Source organism: Sebastes umbrosus, chromosome 15 (assembly GCF_015220745.1).
Source record: "Sebastes umbrosus isolate fSebUmb1 chromosome 15, fSebUmb1.pri, whole genome shotgun sequence".
Lineage (NCBI taxonomy): Eukaryota > Metazoa > Chordata > Actinopteri > Perciformes > Sebastidae > Sebastes > Sebastes umbrosus.
Window position 1 is genome coordinate 21966805 of NC_051283.1, and position 23611 is coordinate 21990415.

General features: G+C 41.6%; 3 protein-coding genes across 4 annotated transcripts in view; 1 reads left to right on the forward strand and 2 right to left on the reverse strand.

Moving 5' to 3' along the window:
* The first annotated feature begins 829 nt into the window (after window positions 1-829).
* Window positions 830-6320, forward strand: LOC119503450 (40S ribosomal protein S19). The gene is made up of 6 exons (XM_037795256.1): window positions 830-1071; window positions 1264-1334; window positions 3263-3363; window positions 4782-4965; window positions 5061-5115; window positions 5790-6320. The coding sequence occupies exons 2-6, from the start codon at window positions 1264-1266 to the stop codon at window positions 5835-5837; spliced, it is 459 nt and encodes a 152-aa protein (XP_037651184.1). The 5' UTR covers window positions 830-1071; the 3' UTR covers window positions 5838-6320.
* Window positions 6051-8377, reverse strand: LOC119503449 (trypsin-3-like). Its single transcript, XM_037795255.1, has 3 exons — window positions 7950-8377; window positions 7184-7320; window positions 6051-6518 (listed from the first exon to the last, which is right to left on the reverse strand). The coding sequence occupies exons 1-3, from the start codon at window positions 8242-8244 to the stop codon at window positions 6369-6371; spliced, it is 582 nt and encodes a 193-aa protein (XP_037651183.1). The 5' UTR covers window positions 8245-8377; the 3' UTR covers window positions 6051-6368.
* Window positions 8378-9875: 1498 nt separating this feature from the next.
* Window positions 9876-23611, reverse strand: part of LOC119502976 (histone-lysine N-methyltransferase 2B-like) — a 35171-nt gene continuing 21435 nt past the window's right edge. For both annotated transcript variants that reach the window (XM_037794354.1, XM_037794355.1), the window contains exons 16-36: window positions 23306-23493; window positions 23025-23126; window positions 22672-22782; window positions 22342-22418; window positions 22011-22180; window positions 21339-21424; window positions 20880-21014; window positions 20559-20717; window positions 20273-20390; window positions 20073-20151; window positions 19683-19846; window positions 19432-19593; window positions 16242-18615; window positions 15303-15431; window positions 14800-14918; window positions 14296-14421; window positions 13860-14121; window positions 13585-13695; window positions 13372-13455; window positions 13137-13266; window positions 9876-12304 (exon numbers count right to left, since the gene is read on the reverse strand). In XM_037794354.1, coding sequence (XP_037650282.1) covers window positions 12029-12304; window positions 13137-13266; window positions 13372-13455; window positions 13585-13695; window positions 13860-14121; window positions 14296-14421; window positions 14800-14918; window positions 15303-15431; window positions 16242-18615; window positions 19432-19593; window positions 19683-19846; window positions 20073-20151; window positions 20273-20390; window positions 20559-20717; window positions 20880-21014; window positions 21339-21424; window positions 22011-22180; window positions 22342-22418; window positions 22672-22782; window positions 23025-23126; window positions 23306-23493 — 5162 coding nt within the window. In that variant the 3' untranslated portion in view covers window positions 9876-12028. The remainder of the gene's footprint in view (window positions 12305-13136; window positions 13267-13371; window positions 13456-13584; window positions 13696-13859; window positions 14122-14295; window positions 14422-14799; window positions 14919-15302; window positions 15432-16241; window positions 18616-19431; window positions 19594-19682; window positions 19847-20072; window positions 20152-20272; window positions 20391-20558; window positions 20718-20879; window positions 21015-21338; window positions 21425-22010; window positions 22181-22341; window positions 22419-22671; window positions 22783-23024; window positions 23127-23305; window positions 23494-23611) is intronic.

Here is a 23611-nt window from a genome sequence, read left to right on the forward strand (position 1 = left end):
AATGTCAGGGATTAAGGCAAAAGGATGAGAAAAGAGGAGAAAGAGGGCAGGTCATGGAGATCAAGAGAGAAATTTGCTGAAAGCCTTGTCACCTTTCTTAGGGAAGCTTTCTCTGTATGCTGTCTTTAGACATAACTATACATTTGTACCAGGAATTAGATCTTTTATTTATAAAAATACCCATAGTAGTCACTGCGTACTGCTTTGTTTTCCAAGGGCAGCAATCACCTTGGAAATCAGAGGCCTCAACACCAGCCTGAATCTAAAGAGATGGTGTGCCACTGGCAGCAAACAGCCATCAATGATGAAAGACATCAATTATATTGAATGAAAAGCGCTATCTCATGGTCATCCTTTCAAAATGTATCATCATTTACATTAAGTTCAGAATCTCTTTCTCTCTCTCTCTCTCTCTCTCTCTCTCTCTCTCTCTCTTCTCAATGCAGCATATAAAAGTATTATAATAAAAGATGATGGGTGTATATGCAGGCAGTAAATGCTCCCACTTTGTATATATGTATAAAAAAAGCTTACTAACCATCCACTTGTGATGTCTTCCTTAATGAGTTGCTTTCTCCTCGCCAGCTGACTGCAGCACACGTCTTGAAAAAGCCTTTCAGTCTGGTAAAAAAAAAAGAAGAGAAATGGGCCAGAGATGTTAAAATGGGTGCAACAACACAACACAACACCACCCTCTGCTGGGACTCACTGGGAACAGCTCAAGCCCACACACCCAGCATCATCAAGAGTCGTTTTTAACATCATTTAACCATCAATTTGACACATACACAAGGCATACTGTAAAAAAAAAATATGCATGGAGAATACTACCCTTGGTGTGTGAGTTACTTTGAGGCAGAGTTAAGCAGGAATGTCAAGCTGCTGGTGAGGTTAATTCAGGCTACAGTATCATCCTCTCCATCCTCTCTCCAAATGAGGGCAGCATCCCTCCCTCTCTCCTCAGCATCAGCATCCTTCCACCGCATTAGCTGCTGCTGTCGGCTAAACTGGGACTAAACTCCACCCTGAACTCGACCAACCTGGCTGTCAGCTTTGCAGGGTATATGCAAAGTAAGATATTTGTTATTACTAGATATTATGAGAGATGCATGTGTTGCTAACGTTAGCAAAAGAGTTCCTGCTGCTGCTGCATGCTGCTGCAAAGGGGTGGTGCATTTGGGCTCCTAATTAAAGCCACTATGTGACTGATTTAAAATGTAATATTTAAACTCACCTCTTGTTTCCAATGTGCCTTTTTTTTAGATGCCCAGTGTCACGGTGAAGGATGTCAACCAGCAGGAGTTTGTGAGGGCTCTGTCAGCTTTCCTCAAAAAGTAGGTAAAACTCAGGGACATGTCTGAACTAGTTACATGACTGGCTGATGTCCAGCTGTCAATCAAACAGGCTGATGGTGTATAGGGCCTATGTAGTAACAACATCAAGGCTCTACAATAGCAGTTCACCTTTAATGTAATGAGAAAATACATTGTATTTGTATGTATTTAAAGCTGTGGTTATTGATTTCCATGTGTCAATAAGATAATGTCATTATTTAGAAATGCACTGTAGAGACACTATCACTTTCGAATGTAAAAATCTGAAATGCAGTTATGCCTTATACTGCTTATTTACTCAAGTTTGCTTGTCTCCCATATCCCTCAAGTGACCACAGTAACCGAGTACAAAAGGCATTTCACAGAGAGACATGCGTCTATAGTACAATAAGTATAAATTAAATATTATACGTGGATGTTTTGCAAAAGTTTTAGGTTTGTTTTTTTGTTCATTTATTCATTATGGATTTCAAGACAGCAGTGGCCTTGTGACAGCACAGAATGGATGCAGAAAAAATACAGTATTACCAAGCAAGAGCATGTAATATTGTTTTGACGACAACTGTGAAACTCAATGTAGCAAAAATCTGATAGTTTTATGTGATGTAAAAGCATACCACAATGTAGGCTAAGGCCACTAAACTCATTATATGAAGAATATAGCACATACAGAGAAGTGTATTTCTTTTTAATCATACGTCTAACAACGCAGGTAAAATGTTAAGGACTTGGCAATGTTGCCAAAAGCGTCTATCACGATATAAGTCATTTCTAATCTCGATAACGATATATATCACAATATAGCATGTTTTCTGGTAATTCATTAAATAAATAAATAGTCTATAATAATAACCAAATGGTAAAGCTTATTTTTGTATACCCCTTTGTGAATTAAATACTTGACAAATATAAAGTACTGAGTGTTTTCTCATTTTAGGAACTGAACAGTTTGAAATTATAGAGAAAAAGAAATAAATATAGGCCTACAAATGACATTTTTATATCGTTTTGATGATAAATATCGTCATATTAGTCCGCCCATGCCCTAGTTGACATATATCAGATGTTGAAGAAGTGGACATTTAAAACATTTTTTAACAGAAACGAACCCAAACCCGACATGGTGCAACAGTATCTGAAACATGAATAACTAGTCTTGCAGTACGACATCAGTATGAGGATTCAGAATAATTTTATAGAGCAAATATTGAAGACATTAGATTTTATTAACCACAAATTAGAAATTTGGCTGTAACATTTATAATATTTCTTTCGATGTGTGATCATGGGACCAAATGTATGGAGTCACAGCTGATCACAATTATTTCTCATGATCAGAGAAACTGGTCAATTTAATTCTAGTTACATTTTACTGCAGATAGTTCTGTACTTGTAATAATTTTCCTTTTCTTAAGGGTGTCATCCTCTTCGATGTAGCCTACAGTTCTACAGCGCATCATGCTTCTACACAATCGGACTTCTTTTTGCAACCAGAGGAGTCGCCCCCTGCTGGCTATTAGAAAGAATGCAGGTTTAAGACACTTGCACTGTTGGCTTCACTTCTCAGACCTGGAGGTTGCCCCTTGTTAAGAGGTCTATTTCATATGTCAATTGAGCTGACATTACTTCCCAGAAAGCTAGCATGCCTTCACAAGCTGTGGCGGAGAGACAGCGTTGTACATGGACAAGATTTGTTCCTCTTCAGTGGCAGTAAACACAACACGCCGATATTCAGAGTTAAACGAGATAATTAGGGCAAACAGTTATGCTAACCGCGAGAAACAGCACATGGTTATGGCTATGTAGCCTACTGGCACACACACAGTAATACATACAAAATGACATAAAACATAATGTGTTAAATGAATCCCATTTTCCTGCACCTTATGTTGTTGATTCATCACATCAACTGATAATTGATTTTTCAGATCTGGCAAACTGAAAGTCCCAGAATGGGTTGACACTGTGAAGCTCGCCAGGCACAAGGAGCTGGCTCCCTGCGATGACAACTGGTTTTACACCAGAGCAGGTTGGTTGCACTGGAAGTGTTTCCTATGCATCAATTCATCTGCAACAGCTGAAACGATCAGTAGATTAATTGATTATTCTTCTTAAGCAATTAACCAAATATAAATGTTACAAATCTATAGATTCCAGCTTCTCTAATTTTAGGGTTAGCAGCTTTTCTTTATCTCAAACTGTTACTTTAACAGTGGCTCAGACACAATAAGCAATTGGATGACAACATCATGTGTCTTTCCTTTCATTTTATTGACTAAATAGTTAACCAAATAAATAATTGCTTCATTAAGCAACAATGACAATATTCATTAGTTACAGCCTTAGCTTAGTGAAATGAAATGTTTTTCAGTATTTCCTTTGTGTCAGTAATAATAAAGTATATTTATGCACTATACCAGTGGTTCTCAAACCTTTACCTGACAAAGAGCTCATATAGAACTGTTTTTTAAAGGAACAGTGTGTAACATTTCGGGGGATTTATTAGCAGAAATTAAATATAATATTCATAACCATGCTTTCATTAGTGTATAATCACCTGAAACTAAGAAAGGGAGCAGGTCCTCTTTACGGAGTCCGCCATGTTACTCCACCATGTTTCTACAGTAGCCCAGAACGGACAAACCAAACACTAGCTCGAGAGAGAGCCTTTCACTTTGTTGTTTTTTTTTACCTGAAGGCCACCGTAGTTCTCTGACACATTTGTGAAACTGCGGTAACGTGAGCCGCAGAGTGCAAAACCGTGGTAACGCCAGATGCCGTCTGACTTCCGTTGCTCCTAAAGTAGTGTTATTATGGTAAGGACGGCCTCTGAGCGAGGCGAACAGCTTTACCACAGTCTTACACTCGGCGGTTCACGCTACCGCAGTATAGGAAAAGAAGGAGTGATACTCAGTTGGTTGCAATCTGCAACCACACCACTAGATGTTGCCAAATCCTACACACTGTACCTTTAAGCATGATTTTACATTAAATTAAATAGCTCTGTATTATGAGATGCAGAGTGATGTTACCAACACCAAAGCAGTGAAATACTTAATTAGTGAAATACTATAGATTTACGTTTCGCTAGACGTGTATCCTGTTAATCATCTCAAGTACTGCTGGTCTCTGGACCCTATTTGAGGAATCCATGTGATATATGATTATACACAAAACACTTGTGTAATATTTGTCAGTCCTTTCATGAGTAGATTTTCCATAGCTGGTACAACATATACAATAAAAGCATTATGCACACAATCCTCTCTCGCAGCTGTTGTGTATGTTATCTACTTAAACATATTGACTTCAGAGAATATGTCACACATTTGATAAGTTGGAATGTTTGATTTCACGTCTTTCGGGGTGAACAAGTCAAGAGCGTTTCAGATGATAAATCAAGGACATATTGCAACACGTGTACTGTTTTGACCTTTGTCTCACCAGCATCCACAGCTCGTCACCTGTACCTGCGAGGAGGGGTCGGCGTGGGCTCCATGATCAAGATCTACGGAGGGCGTCAGAGGAACGGCGTGTGCCCCGCCCACTTCAGCGTAGGCTCCAGGAATGTGGCGAGGAAGGTCCTCCAGGCTCTGGAGGGCCTCAAGATGGTGGAGAAGGACCCAAATGGGTGAGACAGAGAGAGAAAGAGAGAGAGTAAAGCTGTATTTAAGACTGTTATGGTGATTTGAATAAGTGATGTGTTATTTTAACGTGTGTTTCCAGTGGACGGAGACTTACCTCTCAGGGCCAGAGAGATCTGGATAGGATCGCTGGTCAGGTGGGTTGTTGAACTTTCATTAGCTGCAGTTCATATTGGCTCATGCATGTATGAAATGAGTGCATTCAAACACAATAGAGTGGCTCCCTCTTGTGTTCTTTGTCATTTATTGCCATAATGATCATGACTAAGCTAAACCTTTACTGTAATGCTTGTACTTACGTAGTTATGTTAGATATTTATTGTCTTGCCATTTTCTGAGTTTTCATCTTCAAAATTAAAATCTCCACCACTGATGTAGAAAAGAACAGAGTAGAAGAAGTCCTTTTGATGCTGCTGCAGTGTTTATTGATGTATATGTGCATGCTGCAAATATACTTATTTTAATATTATTATTATTATTCAGTAGGTTGTATTTTCTATTTTATGTAATGCATTGTATTTCATCAGATTTTTATCTTCTTTTATCAAGTGTAATTTCCATCTTGTTTTACATTAATTATGGCATCCAATCCCTGTTTTAATGTTATTTCTATGTCTATTTTCCTTTATTGTAAAGCACTTCGAGCTGTATTTCTTGTATGAAAGGTGCTATACAAATTAAGTTATTATTATTATTATTATTATTATGCCATCCCTAAATGATTTTTATGAACCGTGCACATGCTTCCCTGTTTGATGCGGCTGCATGGCTATCCCCTCTGCTCTCTCTGTCTTTTCCTTTGTATGTTCAGGTTGCCTCAGCAAACAAGAAACAGCGAAGTTTACAAAGCGCCATCTGAGGAATGCATGCAAAGAATCCAGACAAGTGAAATGCAGTTATGGCTTATACTGCTTATTTACTCAAGTTTGCTTGTCTCCCATATCACTCAAGTGCCCACAGTAACCGAGTACAAAAGGCATTTCACAGAGATGCATGCGTCTATAGTACAATAAGTACAATTAAATATTATACGTGGATGTTTTGCAAAAAGTTTTAGGTTTATTTTTGTTCCTTTATTCATTATGGATTTCAAGACAGCAGTGGCCTTGTGACAGCACAGAATGGATGCAGAAAAAATACAGTATTACCAAGCAAAGCATGTTAATATTGTTTTAACAACAACTGTGAAACTCAATGTAGAAAAAAACAAATTCAGTGAATGCTGATGTATATTTTTATTCATTTCTTCAATTCTCCAGAATATTATGCCTGAACATGTGATTCACAAGATGTATATGAATGAAACAAATAAACTTCCAAATAAACAGAGTATGCACACTGAGTATGGTGTTGTAATGTCATGCTTGCACGTGGATGTATGGGTGTGTGTTTAGTTGTTGCGCATAGTGGTGCCGATCCAGCTGTTGTAGCGACACACACGGGCGTAGACGCTGGGGTGTCCCTTCATGGCGCAGTCGTAACCCCAGGACACGACGCCCTGCAGCTGACCGTTACACACCAGAGGACCGCCAGAGTCTCCCTGCAGCACAAGCAAAAGAAAAGGGTTACAGACTGCAACCAACATGGCTGCCGGCTCCATGAAGAGGACCTGCTCCATGTGTATATATAAACGGCTCATTCTAAGCTAACAAAAACACAACGATGCTATTTTCAGGTGATTATACACTAAAGAAAACATACTTATTAATAATATTATTCCATTTCTGCCAATAAATCCCCCTAAAAGTTACACACTGTCCCTTTAAATGACTCCTGTTTCATGAATATAGCGTTACATTTTAGGCATCCTACAACTATGGTTTTACCCAGAGTCTTTCTCTAATCTTTAAGCTTCATTAAAATCACATTGATCATTATAAACTAGAAGAGGAAACATGTTCAGAGGGTTAACGTGTCTATTGCAATACTGTTGCATCATCTTCCTGCAGTCAATGATACAGACACACAGCAGTGGCGGTGGTGTAATTTAAAAAGTAGGCACACTGAAAATGTATCTCTGTTTTTAATTAAAGGATTTCAGAGTGGATAAAATCATCATTTGCGTTGAAGGAGTAAGCAAACTCAATTCTCAGTGAAAATAAGTGCTATAGTAGTGTGTGCTTTTGTCACAGACTCTTTGTGCTGCTGGAAGAGATAAGCACCGCCCGACTCCCTGTGTGTTCACTGTGGGTTAGTCCAACTCACTTGGCAGCTGCTGGCGCCTCCATGCATGAATCCGGAGCAAACCATGTTCTGGGTGAAGATATGGGGGTAGGCGTTCCTGCAGATCCTGTCATCGATGATGGGCTGCCTCAGACACTGCAGCCTGTCAGGGTAGTTGTCTGTGGAGCGAGAGGGAAAGTCTCAGTTACTGTACCTACCTTTATGTAAATACAACATTTACTCCGTATATAACATGGAAATAATGTGGTATTGAGTATAATATGAGCAATTTAGTGATGAGTTTGGTGGCTGCCACATCTCCATTGTGAAGATTTGATGCTTTCGTCTATTTAATATCATTGTAAACTGAATACATATTTAGGGTTTGCGGTGTATGCCTCCACCAACCAGTCAAGTTGCAGTTTACATCCACGTCTGTCCAAAATGTCATCACTTCATCATTTTATCCTAATAGACATTTGTGTGAAATTGTCATAATTTCCGTATGAATTCTTGAGTTATGGCCAAAAACGTGTTTTGTGAAGTCACAGTGACTTTGACCTCTGACCGCCAACATCTAATCAGTTCATCCTTGAGTCCTTGAGACGTTTGTACCAAATGCCTTTTACCAAGAAATTCCCTCCAGGCATTCCTGAGATATAGCGTTCACAAGAACGGACTGGAAGGACGGACGACCCGAAAACATAATGCCTCCGGCCACGGCTGTCGCAGGCGCAGAGGCATAACATGAATAACTCAGTGCTGTACAAGTCCTCTCTCCTTTCTCTCTCTCAGCTTCCACACTTACCTCCGTTGGCGGAGGTGTTGCCCCACCCGGACACCAGGCAGTTCTCGTCGGCCTCGGGGCAGCGAGAGGGTAGGGCCACGGTCTGGACGTTGCTGTTGAGGGTGGCGGGGCGGCTCAGTTTGATCAGCATGATGTCGTTGTCCAGGTTGTAGCTGTTGTACTGCGGGTGCCTGATCATCTTTGCGGCATCAATCCACTGCTCCGTGCCCTCATTCACGGCGATGTTGTGCTCGCCAAGACGGACCTGGATACGACTGGAGGACGTATGAAAGTTAAACCCTAGTACTGACCGCATACTGTATAGGCACAGGTGGACTCCAGGGGGACCCGCTAGCTGTACATTATCCCGCTTATTACACGGCTACTTACTTAAGAAATCAATCATTTAACACAAAAATGTTCCGCCAGAGTCCGAGATCAGAACTGCTTCCATAGCAACGGTCTTTTATACATAGCAACGGCCTGCTATAAAGAAATAACAGACTGTAGGATGCCGTGATTGACCAATCAGAATAGAGTATTCAACAAAGCTGTCTAATAAAACATGATAAAGTGTCCTCTAGGGTGTCTTTCCAGTGGAGAAAACATTATAAAGTAAAATTGAGAAAACATGATGCAGTGCCATATGTGCAAGAAAACTTTCTGTGCACTGGTGCCCCACTACGTGCAACAGGTGCCCTTCTTTATTTTCTCCGTCCCTGCCCCTCAGACAGCCCGAGTCCGCCACTGTGTACAGGTACTGACGCACTATCACTATTGATCAATGCTTTGCTTGCTTTGATATTAGGACATTTCATGACTTGCAGGGCATATGACATAAGTTGATTACAATGCAAAAAAAAAAAGAGACTTCCTGTACTTACGACTTGTAACAGTGAGCAGCAGACACCACCCACTGGCTGGAGATGAGGGATCCACCACAGAAGTGGTACCCAGCGTTCAGAGACACCTGGTAGGCAACAGAGTGTCTGGGACACTCGTACCCTCCGACAACCTTATCATCCTCAGCTGCAGCAACTGAAACAGGATGTGAGGTATATGAAATATACACTTAACATTGCCATGGATAAAAAGTAAAATACGTAAAAAGGTTTGTAGAAGTTAAAACTATTTTAAAACTAGTAAATTTAAAGTTATATATCAAAACAAGAGACAAAAACAGTGTGGTTAATCTCTTACACGCTGCTCCGAGCAAAGCCAGGAATATCAGGGTCTTCATGGTGACTCTCCTCTGAATGTTAGATAAAGTTCACCCTGTTAACTCTTTATATACTGTACACCTGTCCTGCCCTTTACGTTCCCAGATTTCTCAATGTCAGAGGGTAAAAAACTCTGTCCTGGGAAAGAGCCATATGGCTGAAGGCAACAACAAGACCTTGAGTGATGTCAAAACTGAGGGATAAAAACTCCCAGGCCACTTAGGGAACCTCTGATTTAGAGATGCACCGATCCAACTTTTTCAGTCCCGATAGCGATGACTAGGCTTCAGGTATCGGCCGATTACGAGTACCGATCCGAAACCAAGCTGTATGCATCACTGTGTGGAAGTGACTGGGATCATTCATTTATGCATCAGGCTCAACTTAAACATTGTTTTCATAACTTTATAAAACAAAATGTAACAAATAAATACATAGATATAAATTAACTGAATTGTTATTTATTATTAAAATAATAAAACGCACACCAACAACTTGGTAAAAAAAAATCTTAAAAATTAACAGGAAATACAATTTAAGTGTCAATCTTTTTAATGCAGCGACAAATTAGTCAAAACTTAGTATATAATTTATATAAACAGAGAATTAAATCGATCGGCCCCGGTGTCACGATACCCAATCCAGCTATTTGAGTCAGTATCGGCTCAATATCGGTGCATCCCTACTCCGATTGAAAAGTACTCGTTATGTCATCAGCAATTATGTAATTTCAATTCATCAACAGTTTATTCAGTCGAGGATCGGCCCGGTTTCAGATGGTGATGTGTAATGGAACAGATGTCACATTTCTTACAGTGGAATATCTGCCCAGAAATACAGTAGCATACTTTATCAGTCGATATGCACAATAGCAGTTCATAGTTGGCAGGTGTCCCTGGTCTCAACTCAGCAGTGGGCTGCAGGAACATTCAATAGGTTTATCAGTGATCCATAGAAAACACGATAAGACGTTTCCAAAACTGCAGCAGTAGCACTGGAAAAAAGGGTGTTAGTGTTAGAGCACTATGTATATTCAGCTTTCCCAAACAGGAATCACAAGATTATTGTTGCAGGAAAACGGACCAACAAACGATATCACATATTTTACACACATAAAAAATTCAGTTGTACATATTCACTTAAGAATCACAGGTGACATTTTAATTTTAGTTAATTTAATATTTACTCATTGGTAAAAACATTGGCAAATAGAAGGCAAATTTTGAATATTTCAAATTTTTATTGAACATAAATAAAAAAAAAAAAAAAATTGTAGGTACAAAAATATTTAACAGGTTTAGAAATTCTTTATACAACTATGTACAAGGTAAGGATCCATAGTGAGCAGATAAAGTAACAGAGCTTTGTGTGACAATTATTAATCCTAAAAAAACAAAACATACTTCCACAGCTTTCAACCTAAACTCCAGTATCCTATCTACATCCGTTAGCTGGGCGTGGCTGCACACACGGGAACATGAGCACAAAACATGGTGGCCACCTATTCTTTCAAAATAATTGCAGGCATAATAGCAAGTCAGTGTTTAAATAGCATTGATGTTTTTTTTTTTGTTTTCATACCATCAAGAATGATTAGAAAGATTGAACAATGAGGAAAACGAGGAAGCTGTTTTTCACCTAATGTGTAATTAAATTAAATCTCGCTTCATAACACCTTTGAGGTAGTACACCTGTGAGAGACAGAAACAGGAGGAAGAGGGGTTCAAAACAGACGCAACTCAGATTAAGTCATTACTCAGCAACAGCTTCGGTTCCGTTAGTCAGCCTTCACTTACAAATAGTTAAAAGCTCAACACATTTATTTCCATCAGCTTGTTGAATATACATTTATTGTTCAAATATACAAAAATACAAAAAGATTTATAAGGGACTGTGCAGAGCAAGATCACTATTATTCAGTTGAACCCTGCACCAAGGAAACGCTCCCTCATAGACCTTAAAATACACAAACAGCACAAATCAACAAATAAAGAACGGACTGTAATGGCGGGATAAAAGCATGGAGATCGCAGCATCTCTGCCGTCACAAATAAAAACAGGAAATTTCAACTGACTGAATGGATGTAGGGGGGGGGGAAAGGTTTGGGTGACTATATTAAAACTACCTTTTGGGTTAAATGTCACCAGCGCCTAAAATATCCGAGTCCCTGCTCACAAGACTTGTAGTATCCAGACTGAGGTTAAAATGTAGCTGCACCACAATGTGCACGAGGAGTCAAAGTTGTCCCGTCTGCTGTGACACCAGTGCTGCCAGAGAAGGTCGTGTCAAAGTAAGGTGCTGAATTAATTCTCCTCATCCTTCTCTGCGTGACCTTGTATTTACAAAAACACTCCAGTCGCCAGCATAATAGTAGATCCCCCTTTACACAGTAATAGCTGCAATCAGGTTATTTTAGTTTGCACCGTTTGTAGCTGGTAGTAGTTGCCTCCCGGCTGTTGTCTGGCCCCAGTTCCAGCAGAGGCTACTGACTAATTCAAAAATGTAAAACTGAAAGAATGTGTTGTATGAGATGGTAAAACGGTACACAAAACCCCCAAAAAATCCATAATCAAACTGCACTTCCTCTCCAGCAAGTCTGCAATCACATAAATAGTTTTCATCCCAAGCATTGACATATGGCTCTAATCTGGTTTGTGTGACTGTTCACAGCAGTTCAGAGGACAGAAATGAGTCCTCTATCAGTCTATAAATTAAGCTTCCAACAAAGCCAAGACTTTCAGTAGATACAGGTATCGGCGACCTCACTTCTATGGCTACGTCGCAACAGTCGCCTTTATCTGTTCATCAAAGTCCACCTCCTGAATTCAAGTGCATTAAACATGATGGCTATTGGTAGTACGTGGTGTGTGCGTGTTGTACTAGTTCAGGAAGCGGCGGCAGCGTCTCGTCGAGCAGTTGCAGTGCAGCTTGCTGTTCTCGTCCTCGATGGGGAACTTGTAGTCGTAGGTCAGTTCTTCGCCGCGGTAGATCTTCCTCAGGGCGAAGATGACGATGTGCTTGCGTCCGTCCACGTTGATGACGCGGGAGTAGCAGTTGGGCTCGCACGAGTGGTTGATGAAACGGGCCGCGTTGCCTTGCATTGTCGCGTCCACCACGTCGAAGTCGTCGATGCGGAACATGTAACAGCCGATGCCCTGATGGAGGATGATTAAACAACAGAGTTCACATTTCCAGTACATTCTACACCTTAAAATAATAATCCTTAAGGTTTTGATTTCATCAAATTCTGTTTTTGATACTATTTATGGTCGGCATCTTTTCTGCAATAGCCATTTAAAGGTACAGTGTGTAGGATTTGGCAGCATCTGGAGGCGTGGTTGCAGATTGCAACGGAGTAACCCTCCGCTCTCTCCTCCCTTTCCTAGACTGTGGTAACGTGTGCCGCCGAGTGAAAAACTGTGGTATTTTTGTGGAGCGTTTGCCATCCTTACGTTAATAACACTACTTTAGGAGCAACAGAAGTCAGACGGCGGCTGGCGTTTCCACGGTTTTGCACTCTGCGGCTCACGTTACCGCAGTTTCACAAGTGTGTCGGAGAACTACGGTGGCCTTCAGGTAATGTAAAAACGTGAAAGGCTCTCTCTAGAGCCAGTGTTTGGTTTGTCCGTTGTGGGCTACTGTAGAAACATGATGGACTCCATGAAGAGGACCCGCTCCCTATGTAGATATGAAGGGCTCATTCTAAGCTAATGAAAACACAATGATTCTTAGTTTCAGGTGATTATACACTAATGAAAACACAGTTATGAATATTATATTCCATTTCTGCTAATAGAGTCTCCGAAATGTTACGCACTGTTGCTTTAATATATTTCCATTCTGTAATTACCTCTTTACAGTATTTTCATTGTGCCAACCTACACCCCATTTCATGACTGCTTCACACATTAATGTAGGCAGAAACTCTGACTGTCTTTATGATGATGATGATTTCTAAGTACAGCAGTGTGTATTATGTTTACTAACCTTGCCGTCATAATATTTCTCCCGCTTATCAGTCAGGACGGAGCGAATGACTGTGCCGGCGTACTCGATCACCATCTCGCCAGCCTCGATGTTCCTTTTGCAGAAAAGGCCGCGACCATGAATTTCGGATCTAAGAGAGGATTACAGAACAGGAGACAATTAAATACATTTGAGCACACAAATTATTTTGGACATTAATAAAAATCTCACGCCTTTCTTATTGTTTTTTTGTTACCTGTAAACTCCTACTGCTTCTTTGGAGATTTTTTCCAGGTGTCTGTATCTCATTGCCATGGGAAGCTCACTGCTGGTGGCTCGCCTGTCAGAGAGAGACAGAGAAGGTGGCGTCAACATGGACATGGCATCTGCTAAATCTTTATTGTGGTGCGCAGTGGGTTAAAATTTTAAGGTTCTGATCACTCATGTGTAACAAATTTAATCCCCAAACCTGGAAGATTTCAGTGGGAATTCATCCTCCTCTTCATCAAAGGGGCCCACTATGACAGGAAGCCCTCTGTGCTGTGATGCCAGGAAGTTGAACATATCAAAAGTTGCTTTCCTGATTATAGAAAGAGGAAGAAGAAAGAAAAAACTATTAATTTGAGGTGTATTTAAATCACAAACAATAAACAAGAACAAAGAAACTAAGCCAAAATATTTAAATAAACTTTATTAACACTTAAAAATGAAAGCAGTTATGACAGAAAGTAACAGTGTCTGTACCGCGTGTAGACTTCAGTACGAGCGCAGCCGCTCGGATTGAGGGGAAGCTCTTCCTCGATGTAATCACAGCGGTGGAAGCGGAAGCGGTGGCGTTGGCAGTGTGCGGCACCCTGCAGTTGCTCCAGCAGAAAGATGACGGCATCGTGGACGACGCCGAGCACCCGCGGCCCGCTCATCCCGCCCATCCCGCCCAGAGGCAGCTGCTTCAGGTGGAAGCCCGCTCGAGCTTCGAGGACGCCGTCAATCACCGCACGCCAGGCGACTGAGGGAGGAGAGAGATGAGGAAGGTGTGAGAGCAACGCTGCAAACATGCCTGACAATTTTCTCCTTTTTGTTGCTCTTCTCAAACATTGCTCAAACACAACATGCCTAAAAGATTATTCCTCAGCACTTTTAACATATTCAGAGCACGGGACAGTAAACAAGCAGCTCTTACCCTCTATGCTGTTAGCCTTCACACTGAAGCCGTCATCGCTGGTGATCTCAAAACGCAGGTGGGGCTGGTTCATGTACGTCCTCTTTCTGTGTTTGGGCGTAGGTGCATCTTCTTCTGAGCTAAAACCTGTAGAATTAAATGAGTTGTAATTGCAAGTGTTACATACAACAGTTCCTGAAAAGCAATGATACCTTTTAAATAATTAAACAACTATAAAATGAGATTATTAAGTACTAGAATTTGTCTGGCAAATTTAAGAGCCAAGATATCATCTCAAATCGTCACGATACAAAGGGTTTAGTCTCTGAATGGCTTTCGTAAATGTTTTTATAATGACAGATTTCACTTGTAAGTGTGAAGAAAAAAAAAAATCTCATGATTGTTTCCACATTTAATTACATAAAATTGCTTTTTTCCCCTGTCGACTCCGGGAAAATTAACTGTCGCACTGGTGACAACTAATTGAAATCCAAACAAATAAACATGTAACGTTTAGTTGCAAACCTGAATAAGGGCCCCATTCGGAGAGGTCTCCGTGGGGGGCGCTGACCCACATGTGTGAATTACCCTGGATGAGACTGCCGGTTTGTGCGCGTGAAGGTGGACTATCAACCCGAGAATGCCTGAGCAGAAAGGACAAACAAATAAGTAAAAGAATAAACAATAAATGTAAGTACTAGAAAACATTTGAGGAAAAAATAATGAACACATTTCAATAATTTATTCAGAAAAACGTATGCATTTCGTTCATCTCCAAAATGAAGCTTGTTTTGGCAAGAAATAATACTTGATAGATGAATTAAATAGTTTGAAACATAACGTACTTAAATAGCTGGTAATGCAAAATGTTCTCCTTTTAAAAATAAAATGGTCTTACATTTCTATTTCTCAAACATGGTGGGTAAAATTGATCTTTAAATTCATGTAACCTGACACTAATCATTTACCTTTTTGTTACTTCATAGCAGAGTAACAACTTAATGAGCGTCCCTTTGAGGTGAACTAACCTGGAGGGTGTAGGAGGTGGTGGTGGAGCAGTAATCCTCAACTGCTCGGGCTCATGCGACATCTTCTCCTGGTCCATGTCAAGGATATCCGTCATTGTTGGAGCTTTCACTCTCGCACCACTTGGTCTGCTGAAGAAAACAAGAAAACATTTTGGTGACTTAATACACGGATTCCTGAGACTTCCTGAGAGAAACATAACAGTACTGTTGCGGTTAGCTTCAATAGGGTTGTCAAAGCGTACACGTTAATGCACCGCAACAACAATATACAGCAATAGACAGTAGGGCTGCTCCCTCTTAGTTGACTAATCTGTCGTTTTGATCTTAGTCGACTAAGATTTGTTTAGTGGATTAGTCATTTTTTATGCTTTTTTCATGCTGAATGACTTATTTATAAGAAACTTATGAGCACATCTCTGGTAAACACAAGATTTAAAGTGGTGCTTTTGTGTGATTCTTTGTGGAGAAACTCAGTTTTACTGATCTGTCGATTACATCAACTAACTGATTAGCCGACAAAATCGTATGAGTGTTAGTCAACTAAGAATTTCTTTGGTCGAGGACAGCCCTAATAAACAGGCTTGCTAAGTGAACCTACCAAGAATCTTACAGACAAATAGACAGGGGACTTTTTAATATTTGTGTTAAGGTTTAAAATTACGCAAAAAGCCCAAAAGGTAAAGGTAACGTCATGCCGAAAATTCAAAATACCACACAAGTATGTATTTTATCATTTCACAACCAATCCAATTATGAAAATAGGCAACAGCTGCAGTCCTAATAATAGTTTATCCCAGGTTGTAACCTACACGTGCATTGCAGCACAAAGTTATCTTTTGGACAACATGCACTCATGTAATTTGGTAGCTTTTCTATAATCTTATATTCTCTTGTACAGTGCAGAAAAAACAAGTAGAGAAGAATCAAATCTTTGAATACCTGGGATCATTAACTTCATCCAGCTCACTCGAGGGATCCCTCAAGAAGTCCATCTTGGATTTCTTCCTGGAGGGCCGTTCAGACACTGATGACACTCTCTTGATTCTCACCTGGGGGCGTGATGAAGCAGGTGTTGGTTGCAGGGTCAAATCTGGTTCATTGAGGGAACCACTGGGGGACTCTACAGGTGCAGCTGGTGACTGATCTGAGACATCCGAGTCCTCAAACTGGGACGGTCTTCGATGTCTGGCCTTTGGCCGCCGAGCTTTTCTGAGGATGATGGGGTTTGTCTTTGGCTCGTCGCGGTGGGTGGCCATGGCTCTGTCTATAATAGCCTGGGCTGTGCTTTCCTCAATGTTGGAGAAAGCTGTGTCGGGAACACTCGGCACACTGACCGGAGCTGTGGGAGCTGGAGTCCCGATGCTTTTCACAGGCACCACTCTAACGATGATTTTTTTCTCGGATGTTGTCGCGTTGTTACCGGCGGAGGGGGCGTTTGTGGCAGAGACGCCGGCACGAGGCCTTATTATAACACGAGGGACCGAGCGCTGCAGGGCGTTACCGCTGTGGAGCATCTTGGCAATCTGGCTTATTTTATTGTACGCAGGAGAGTTCGTACTGAGCGACTGATACGTGTTTGATCTCGGGTCTTTGATCAGAATCTGACCTTGTCGGTTGACCAGAAGGACCTGAGGGGAAGGAGGCGAGCTAGTGGCTGCAGCTTGATTCTGAATCGCGACTTGCTGCTGACTTCTCGAGTTGTCCAAGCGAATGGCGATGGTTCTGCCCTGCGAGGCACCAGCCTGAATGGGTATGTTTAAACCGTTGATCACAATGGGGGAGGTGACTGTGCGTGGAATTGCACAAACGGTGGCGGCAGCAGCAGGGGAAGCCGATGCATTATATGCAGCCTGTGTAGGTTGAGAGGGCAACACCAGTTTGAGTTTGCGCTGCTGTGGAAGACACGGTTTTGGCGACAAGCGTTTGAGGTTTGATGCTGGACGTTTTGTCTTCACAATGATGGCTTTCATCGGCACCGTGGGAGATTTTTTGGCTTTACGCTCTGGAGGTGGACTGCGCTCTGGAGATGGACTACGCTCTGGAGATGGACTACGCTCTGGAGAGTAGTCGGGGTCATTCAAATCATCTTTAAATCCTTCAGCGGAGTCCGTCGATGAGCTGTTGTCGTAATTATTGCCAACTTCACTGTTCTTTAGGCACACCACAGTGCCATCTTCAGCGGAAACAAAATGGCCCGTAGCGGAATCCAAAAACACCTCACTTTGAGATGTTGGTGATTCAGAGCTCATCGGGACTTCTTCCTCCTGAACGGACACATCATCGTTTCCATAACAGGCTTCAAGAACATCAGATGGAGGACTTTCCTGAAACTCTGGCTCAGCTGGCGACTTTGACACAGTATACATTGGCTCCAGCCTCTTTAGAGCGACTGTCAGCTGTTTCGTAGGTGTATTAAGGTTGGTGTGAATCTTACTCTCTCCGTCTTCTCCTTTTATGTCCTGAGCTTCATCATCGACCGCCTCGCTTTCATCGCTCTCTGACCCACCGTCTGCTCCGTCTAACTGTGAGATCGACTGTGTCGAAGTGAGCTGACCTGAGGCGTCTGAGCTGCTGGCCGCGTCGCACACCACTGTGCGGGAAAATTTCAAGTAATGGCTCGAGTCTTCATCTTCATTTTCCTGATTATCGGCCTGCATTTCCACATCTTGTGCGACGCCTTCCACCTCTCCTCTCCCGCCCTGTGCTCCACAGTGAAGCGCCACGTTTTCGGTGAGCAGAGCCTCGTCAAACTCGAGCTTGGCGTTCAGCATTGAGGCCACTGCTACCTCCGTGTCAGGGTCAAACACAGTGTACGGCAGCTCCTGGGCCATCAGGTGGGCTACCTCCTCTTCCAGGTTATCAGGGGCTAATGAGATCCCGTTGGTCGTAGCCACTGCCGCGTCTTCTGCCTCAGACGATGCAAGGAAGTCTTGGGGAACCTCTGCAGACACTGGAGTGGTGATTTTAAAGTTCTGCCTCCCTCTGGGGGATTGACTGATGGCTCCTCTCCGAGGCGACAGCCCCGCAGAAATGCTGGAGTTGGATCGAGGCGGGGAGCTCCAGACTGGCGATGTTGAGTTTTGTCTCGACAGAGGCGGCGAGGCTGCTCCCAGGTTTGACGACCTCGGCGGGGAGCTGAACAGGGCACATCTGGAGTGGACGGTGCCACCAGAGCGGAGGGTCATCGGTACAGATGGGTCGCTATCTGTTGGCGAGGAACTGCAGCGGCTTCTTGATGAGAGCCTGCGAGGCCGACGGGTGTCCTCCAGGTCCCTCAATGTCAGGATGTGATGTGATTTCGGAAGAGCGGACCCTGAGAGGAACAAATAACAGTGTGAAGAAGTGGCAACAATGCTAATCTATAGTGGTGAAAAAAATCAATTCACCCATGTATCGCGATTTTTTTTTTACGATTTTGAAATCGATTTTTTTAATGCATTAATCTATATTATTGCTTCATTTGAGTCTATGCTGAGGTAAAAGGAAGTTGTTAAATGCATTCAAATGGCCCCGATGGAGCTGACCATGGATGTATAAAGAGAACGGAGCTAACGGGAGAGCTAGAGATGGACTTGGCTTGACTTATACACGTGTGACTACATCTGTTTTTCAAAATAAGGTGTTAACAAAGGGAGCTGTATAAGCAAAAAACATGATATAGAAATAAGATTGAATGGTTTATATTCACCAGAAGTATAAAACATTACACGTCCCGTATAAATCAATAAGAAAATACCACTAATTTGTGAGGGAAATGTCTCTATTCTTTAATTTTGGGGTTGCTGGAATTTTTTTTATATAAATAATGGCTGACAATGACTGATATATTTGACTTCAGTACATCTCTGACTACATACATGTTGAAAATCAAACCTTTTTACTGTGTCAATTTAGAGATTTTCCAAAGTAAAACTTCCTGGAAGTGTATGATTCAAGTTTTTCTCATGGTCTAGTGTTAAAAAAGTTAACAAAAATCACAATAAATCATAATATCGAATTGCAATACTTAAAAATTACAACCCAAGTCGCACCCAAGTATGATGATAGTATAGAATCAGGAGTAAGGTGTATCATCCCTGTCCTACTCAAAACACAGAAAAAAAAAACATTTTCCAACATCATAAACTACCTGGAGATGGAAGAGGTCGAGATGATCCTCCTGCTGGTCTCCTGGTCTGTGTGTAACCAGGACTTTTGGATCCAGGTGTGCTGGGCTGTTTAGAGTTGGGTGATGGAGTAGCGGACTTTATGGGGCTGGAGGAAGAACTTAAACAATCCAGGGACTCCATATCTGGTAAAGGAGAAAAGGTGTCAAACAAATACTTGGTTTGGTAGCTTTTATAAGGTTACACAAGGTTAAAATCTAAAGTTCCTGCTGACCTCTGTGGTGAAGGTCGGGGCTGTGGACTATGGTGTGATTCTGTTCTCGGTCCCACCTCGGATCTTGCTCCTCACCAGGGAGAGGCGTGCTAACTTCTGTCACCTTACATGTGTACTTGCAGCGTCTGCGGGGGTCCACAGTGCTCCAGTACAACCGAGAACATCTGGAAAAGGAAGGGAAGAAGAATGCGTTCATGTAAATATACAAAAAGAGGAGTAATACCCAAACACAAGTCATATAAATTCATTTTGAGAACAATAATTAAGCTACATTCAGCACCAAAGTTCCCAAAAGAATCACGAATGAAGTCCTACAAAGTATTTGGAGTTTCAGTAACAAACATACTGAGAAATAAGGCTACCGGTTGTATAATGACAATGAGCACTTACTGATAGCCAACAGGATACAGCATCCTCCCATTTGACGACAGCTCTGACAACACACCAAGTTTCTGAATCTGCAGAGAGCCTGAGAAAAAAAAAAAGAGAATACGTTTCAGCACATTAAAGGCAGTCTGATTTCATCCCTTTATGGAGACACTGTACATGAGTCAAGTGGCTCAAACCAACAACAGACAACATATTCTTACCTATGGTCATGTTTATGGTGTCTGGGTCGAGGCCTGTGAGGAACTTTCTTCTGAGATTGATCCCATCAAAGTCCACGTAAACCCGTCGAGGCACTTCAAACCCTTTCCCGGACACCATCTGGAAGAATATGGTAAAAACATGAATCAATACAATGTAGAGAAAATCAGCAGGTGTTAGATGTGCGTGGGGTAAACTGAAAGAGTAATGCTTCCCCCTCTGACAAAATGTTAATCTATAACTATAATGCAAATAAAAGAGACGTTTAGGGGGAAATTGTGTCTATACCTTCGCACTGATAAGATCCCTGTGTTTGAAGCAGTACACCTTCCTGTCCAGCTGAAACACACAGTTCTGGGCACGAGCACACATGAAGTGGAAATTACTCTGGCAGGTGGAGAGACAGCAGCCCACAGTGGCTCCCGACTGCCCACAACGGTCACAACGCTGCAGAATGAAGGACGAAAATAATGTTAATAAACTAACATCATTATACTTTTTCACACAAGTTCATCACAGAGTTATGCAACTTGTGTCAATCCTAGAACACTTGACAAATAAACATCTAGCTACAAGAAACATGTATTTTATTTCCAGGTAATATCTTACCAGGTGGCGCCCTCTTGAGACGGCGCTGTGCACTTGCAACAGAGCACTGTTCTCCTCATACACCTCTGCAGACCAGAGGCAGCAGTTAATGTGGGCCCACTCGTTCTGTCCCAAGTACAACAGCCGTCCTGAATCCTATCAGGAGGGAAATACATTCACATCACTTAATAAGCAGTAGAGAGTAGCCATACGCAGAACATTTAGACACATGTCAAACCGGAACATATAATGTCTTAAGTCACGATGAATTACGTTTCTGTGTTCAAGTACTTGAGTTTTTAAGTGAAATGCAGTGAGTGGAGCTGAAACAAATGGTTGAATATCTTTGGGTTTTGAACTTATATTTTTACAACTTTCTGATGTGTTAAAGACAAAATGATTAATCGAAAAAAAAAAATCTGCAGATTCATAGATGATAAAAACATTCATCAGTCATCACAGTAAGACAGCTAAACTCACCTTGGGAGCGTAGTCTCCATTTCGTTGGCACAGGGCACACTGCCTCATATCTTCAGTGTTGGTGGTTTCCAGATCACTCTTTACACCTGTGAGAAAGAAAGAGAACATAAAATGAACATATATGTATATTTTAAACCCGAGAAAGCAAAAATAAATAGAGATGTACTGATACAGCATTTGAGGGCCGCAACAAGAGGATAAAATGATATTTTTAGATCGATAAGTTTATTTTTCTAATACAACACCAGTGTCAAGAGAACCATCACCATCCTAAGAATAAATCATTTATCTATGTTAAACTTGTTATAACTATGGACTGCATTTATATAGCACCTTTCTACCTTACCAGACAAATCGCTTTACAATTTGCCTCTCATTAACCCATTCACGCACACATTCATACACCGATAGTGGCGGAGCCGCCATGCAGGAGGAGCCGGGGACTGAACCACCAAACTTGTGATTAAAGGACGACCCGCTCTACCATTGATTTTATTAAATATGTAGACAAATTAATGCCAAACCATATGTCCTTACTGGCAAGAATGTACAGGCTACAAAAACATCAGAAAAAAATACTATTATTGGCCAAAATAATACAAAATTGCACACTTTTTGCATTTGCACATGTGAAACCTGTAGATTGAAGAGAGGCTACAATAGCTTCCATACCATGTGAATACAGAGGGCGCCTGTGCGATACACCAGACTGCTGTGTAATGACCGAGTCCGTTTTCCCCGCCTGTGGGCCCCTGGACTCTTTGGGTTGGTATGTCCTCTCCAGCCACTGAGCATAGCTGTGCTCCTTAGATGGTGGGAGGACCGCCTCGGGGAGCATGCCACTACAGAGTGAAGGATAAAGACCGTAAGACAGGGGGCAAAGACACTTTTATTCTCTATAAGTTATTTGACTAAACACACCTAAAGATTCATCTATGCCATAAAGCTCAAATATGAATAATGAATGTGTATACATTGAGGGAATAATCATTTTAATTATTACCTTGGGAATTCCTCAGAGAATGAGTTCCACTTTTTTAGATGGCTTGCAGGAAACCAACTGAACACCTGCTCAATCACCTGCAATAAACATTAAATTCAAGTAAGATCAAAGGTAAAATTATGATGAATAACGGTGTCTATTTTTGGACACTTTGGACAATATTTGACTGTCTTTTTATATTTGTTTAATGACTCAGTTCCACATTGCAGCCTGTCAAACCAGAGGAAGTTAACCATGAAAACAGAAAAAGTAGATTTCCATTGGATATCAATGAAATGGGGGTCTCTAAAAATAAACACAAACCGTGGGAGATTTGGGAGGGAGGCTTACTTTGACATAGCGTGCTCTGGCCTGACTTGTCGGTCTCTGGTCCTCAGGAAGAAGCTCTTCCTCCTTCAGCCACTTCCTCATCACAGAGACGACATCCGCATGGAAAGCTTTCTGAGGGAGCGAGAAGGGAGGAAAAAAAGGAGGTCAGCGCTTCAATCACGAGTATCTCACAAGAGTCGGTTCCAGAAAAAGAACCACATAAGTGATTTCATTACCATTTTTATGAATTTGTCTCAGCTGAATGTGGCAACACTTGCTGTATCCTGATTATTACCGACTGCTTTGGTACATACACAGGAATAAAAAACAGGAAAAGCGGCTCTTAGCAGATTTATCAGGAAGAATATACTCACTATTGAGGTGTAACCGCCCCCTTTAAACTTCTTCTCCATGGCTTGCAGATCACACACTGGCTGCTGTTCCCTAACAAATTGCGTGTTGTTTGATTCCCGACACTGAAACACAAAACCAACAGTTTAAATATGAGGACTAATTCTGCCATCTGACCAAAAACAATACCTACACTTAGAAACAAAACATATTAGGATGATCTTAAGGGAAGGCAAAAGCTTATTTTTTTGTTTATTACTGTTAATTATAAGATTCTTGGGATATTATCTGGGTAAGCTCTTACCATTTTACACATAAGGAGGTGCTGTGTGGCGTCGTCGGAGAGGAGGCCAGTGAGCACCTCCTCCAGCCCGTCTATCAGCCTGCTCTGCAGATCCTCCTTCAAGCTGCTGTCAGTTTGGTGCTGGCTGCAGGGGGAGCAGGTGAAAGGAACTTCTTCTGGTTGGCTTGACAGCAACCCAAACAGCTCATCTGTAATGACAAAACAGACACCTTTTAGAGGCTATAATGTTGATAAAGATCAGATCTTAAATATGTGTTCTACATGTATAAATAGTCTAAGAATCATAATGTATTAGAAGTTGGCGTT

Excerpts from the sequence above, each read along its gene's own strand:
- LOC119503450 (XM_037795256.1), top strand. The coding sequence starts at position 1,264 with ATGCCCAGTGTCACGGTGAAGGATGTCAACCAGCAGGAGTTTGTGAGG. Across the intron at positions 1,335-3,262 it reads CTGTCAGCTTTCCTCAAAAA|ATCTGGCAAACTGAAAGTCC; the intron begins GTAGGTAAAACT and ends TTGATTTTTCAG. Across the intron at positions 5,116-5,789 it reads TGGATAGGATCGCTGGTCAG|GTTGCCTCAGCAAACAAGAA; the intron begins GTGGGTTGTTGA and ends TTGTATGTTCAG.
- LOC119503449 (XM_037795255.1), bottom strand. The coding sequence starts at position 8,244 with ATGCGGTCAGTACTAGGGTTTAACTTTCATACGTCCTCCAGTCGTATC. Across the intron at positions 7,321-7,949 it reads CAACACCTCCGCCAACGGAG|ACAACTACCCTGACAGGCTG; the intron begins GTAAGTGTGGAA and ends CTCGCTCCACAG. Across the intron at positions 6,519-7,183 it reads GAGGCGCCAGCAGCTGCCAA|GGAGACTCTGGCGGTCCTCT; the intron begins GTGAGTTGGACT and ends CTTGTGCTGCAG.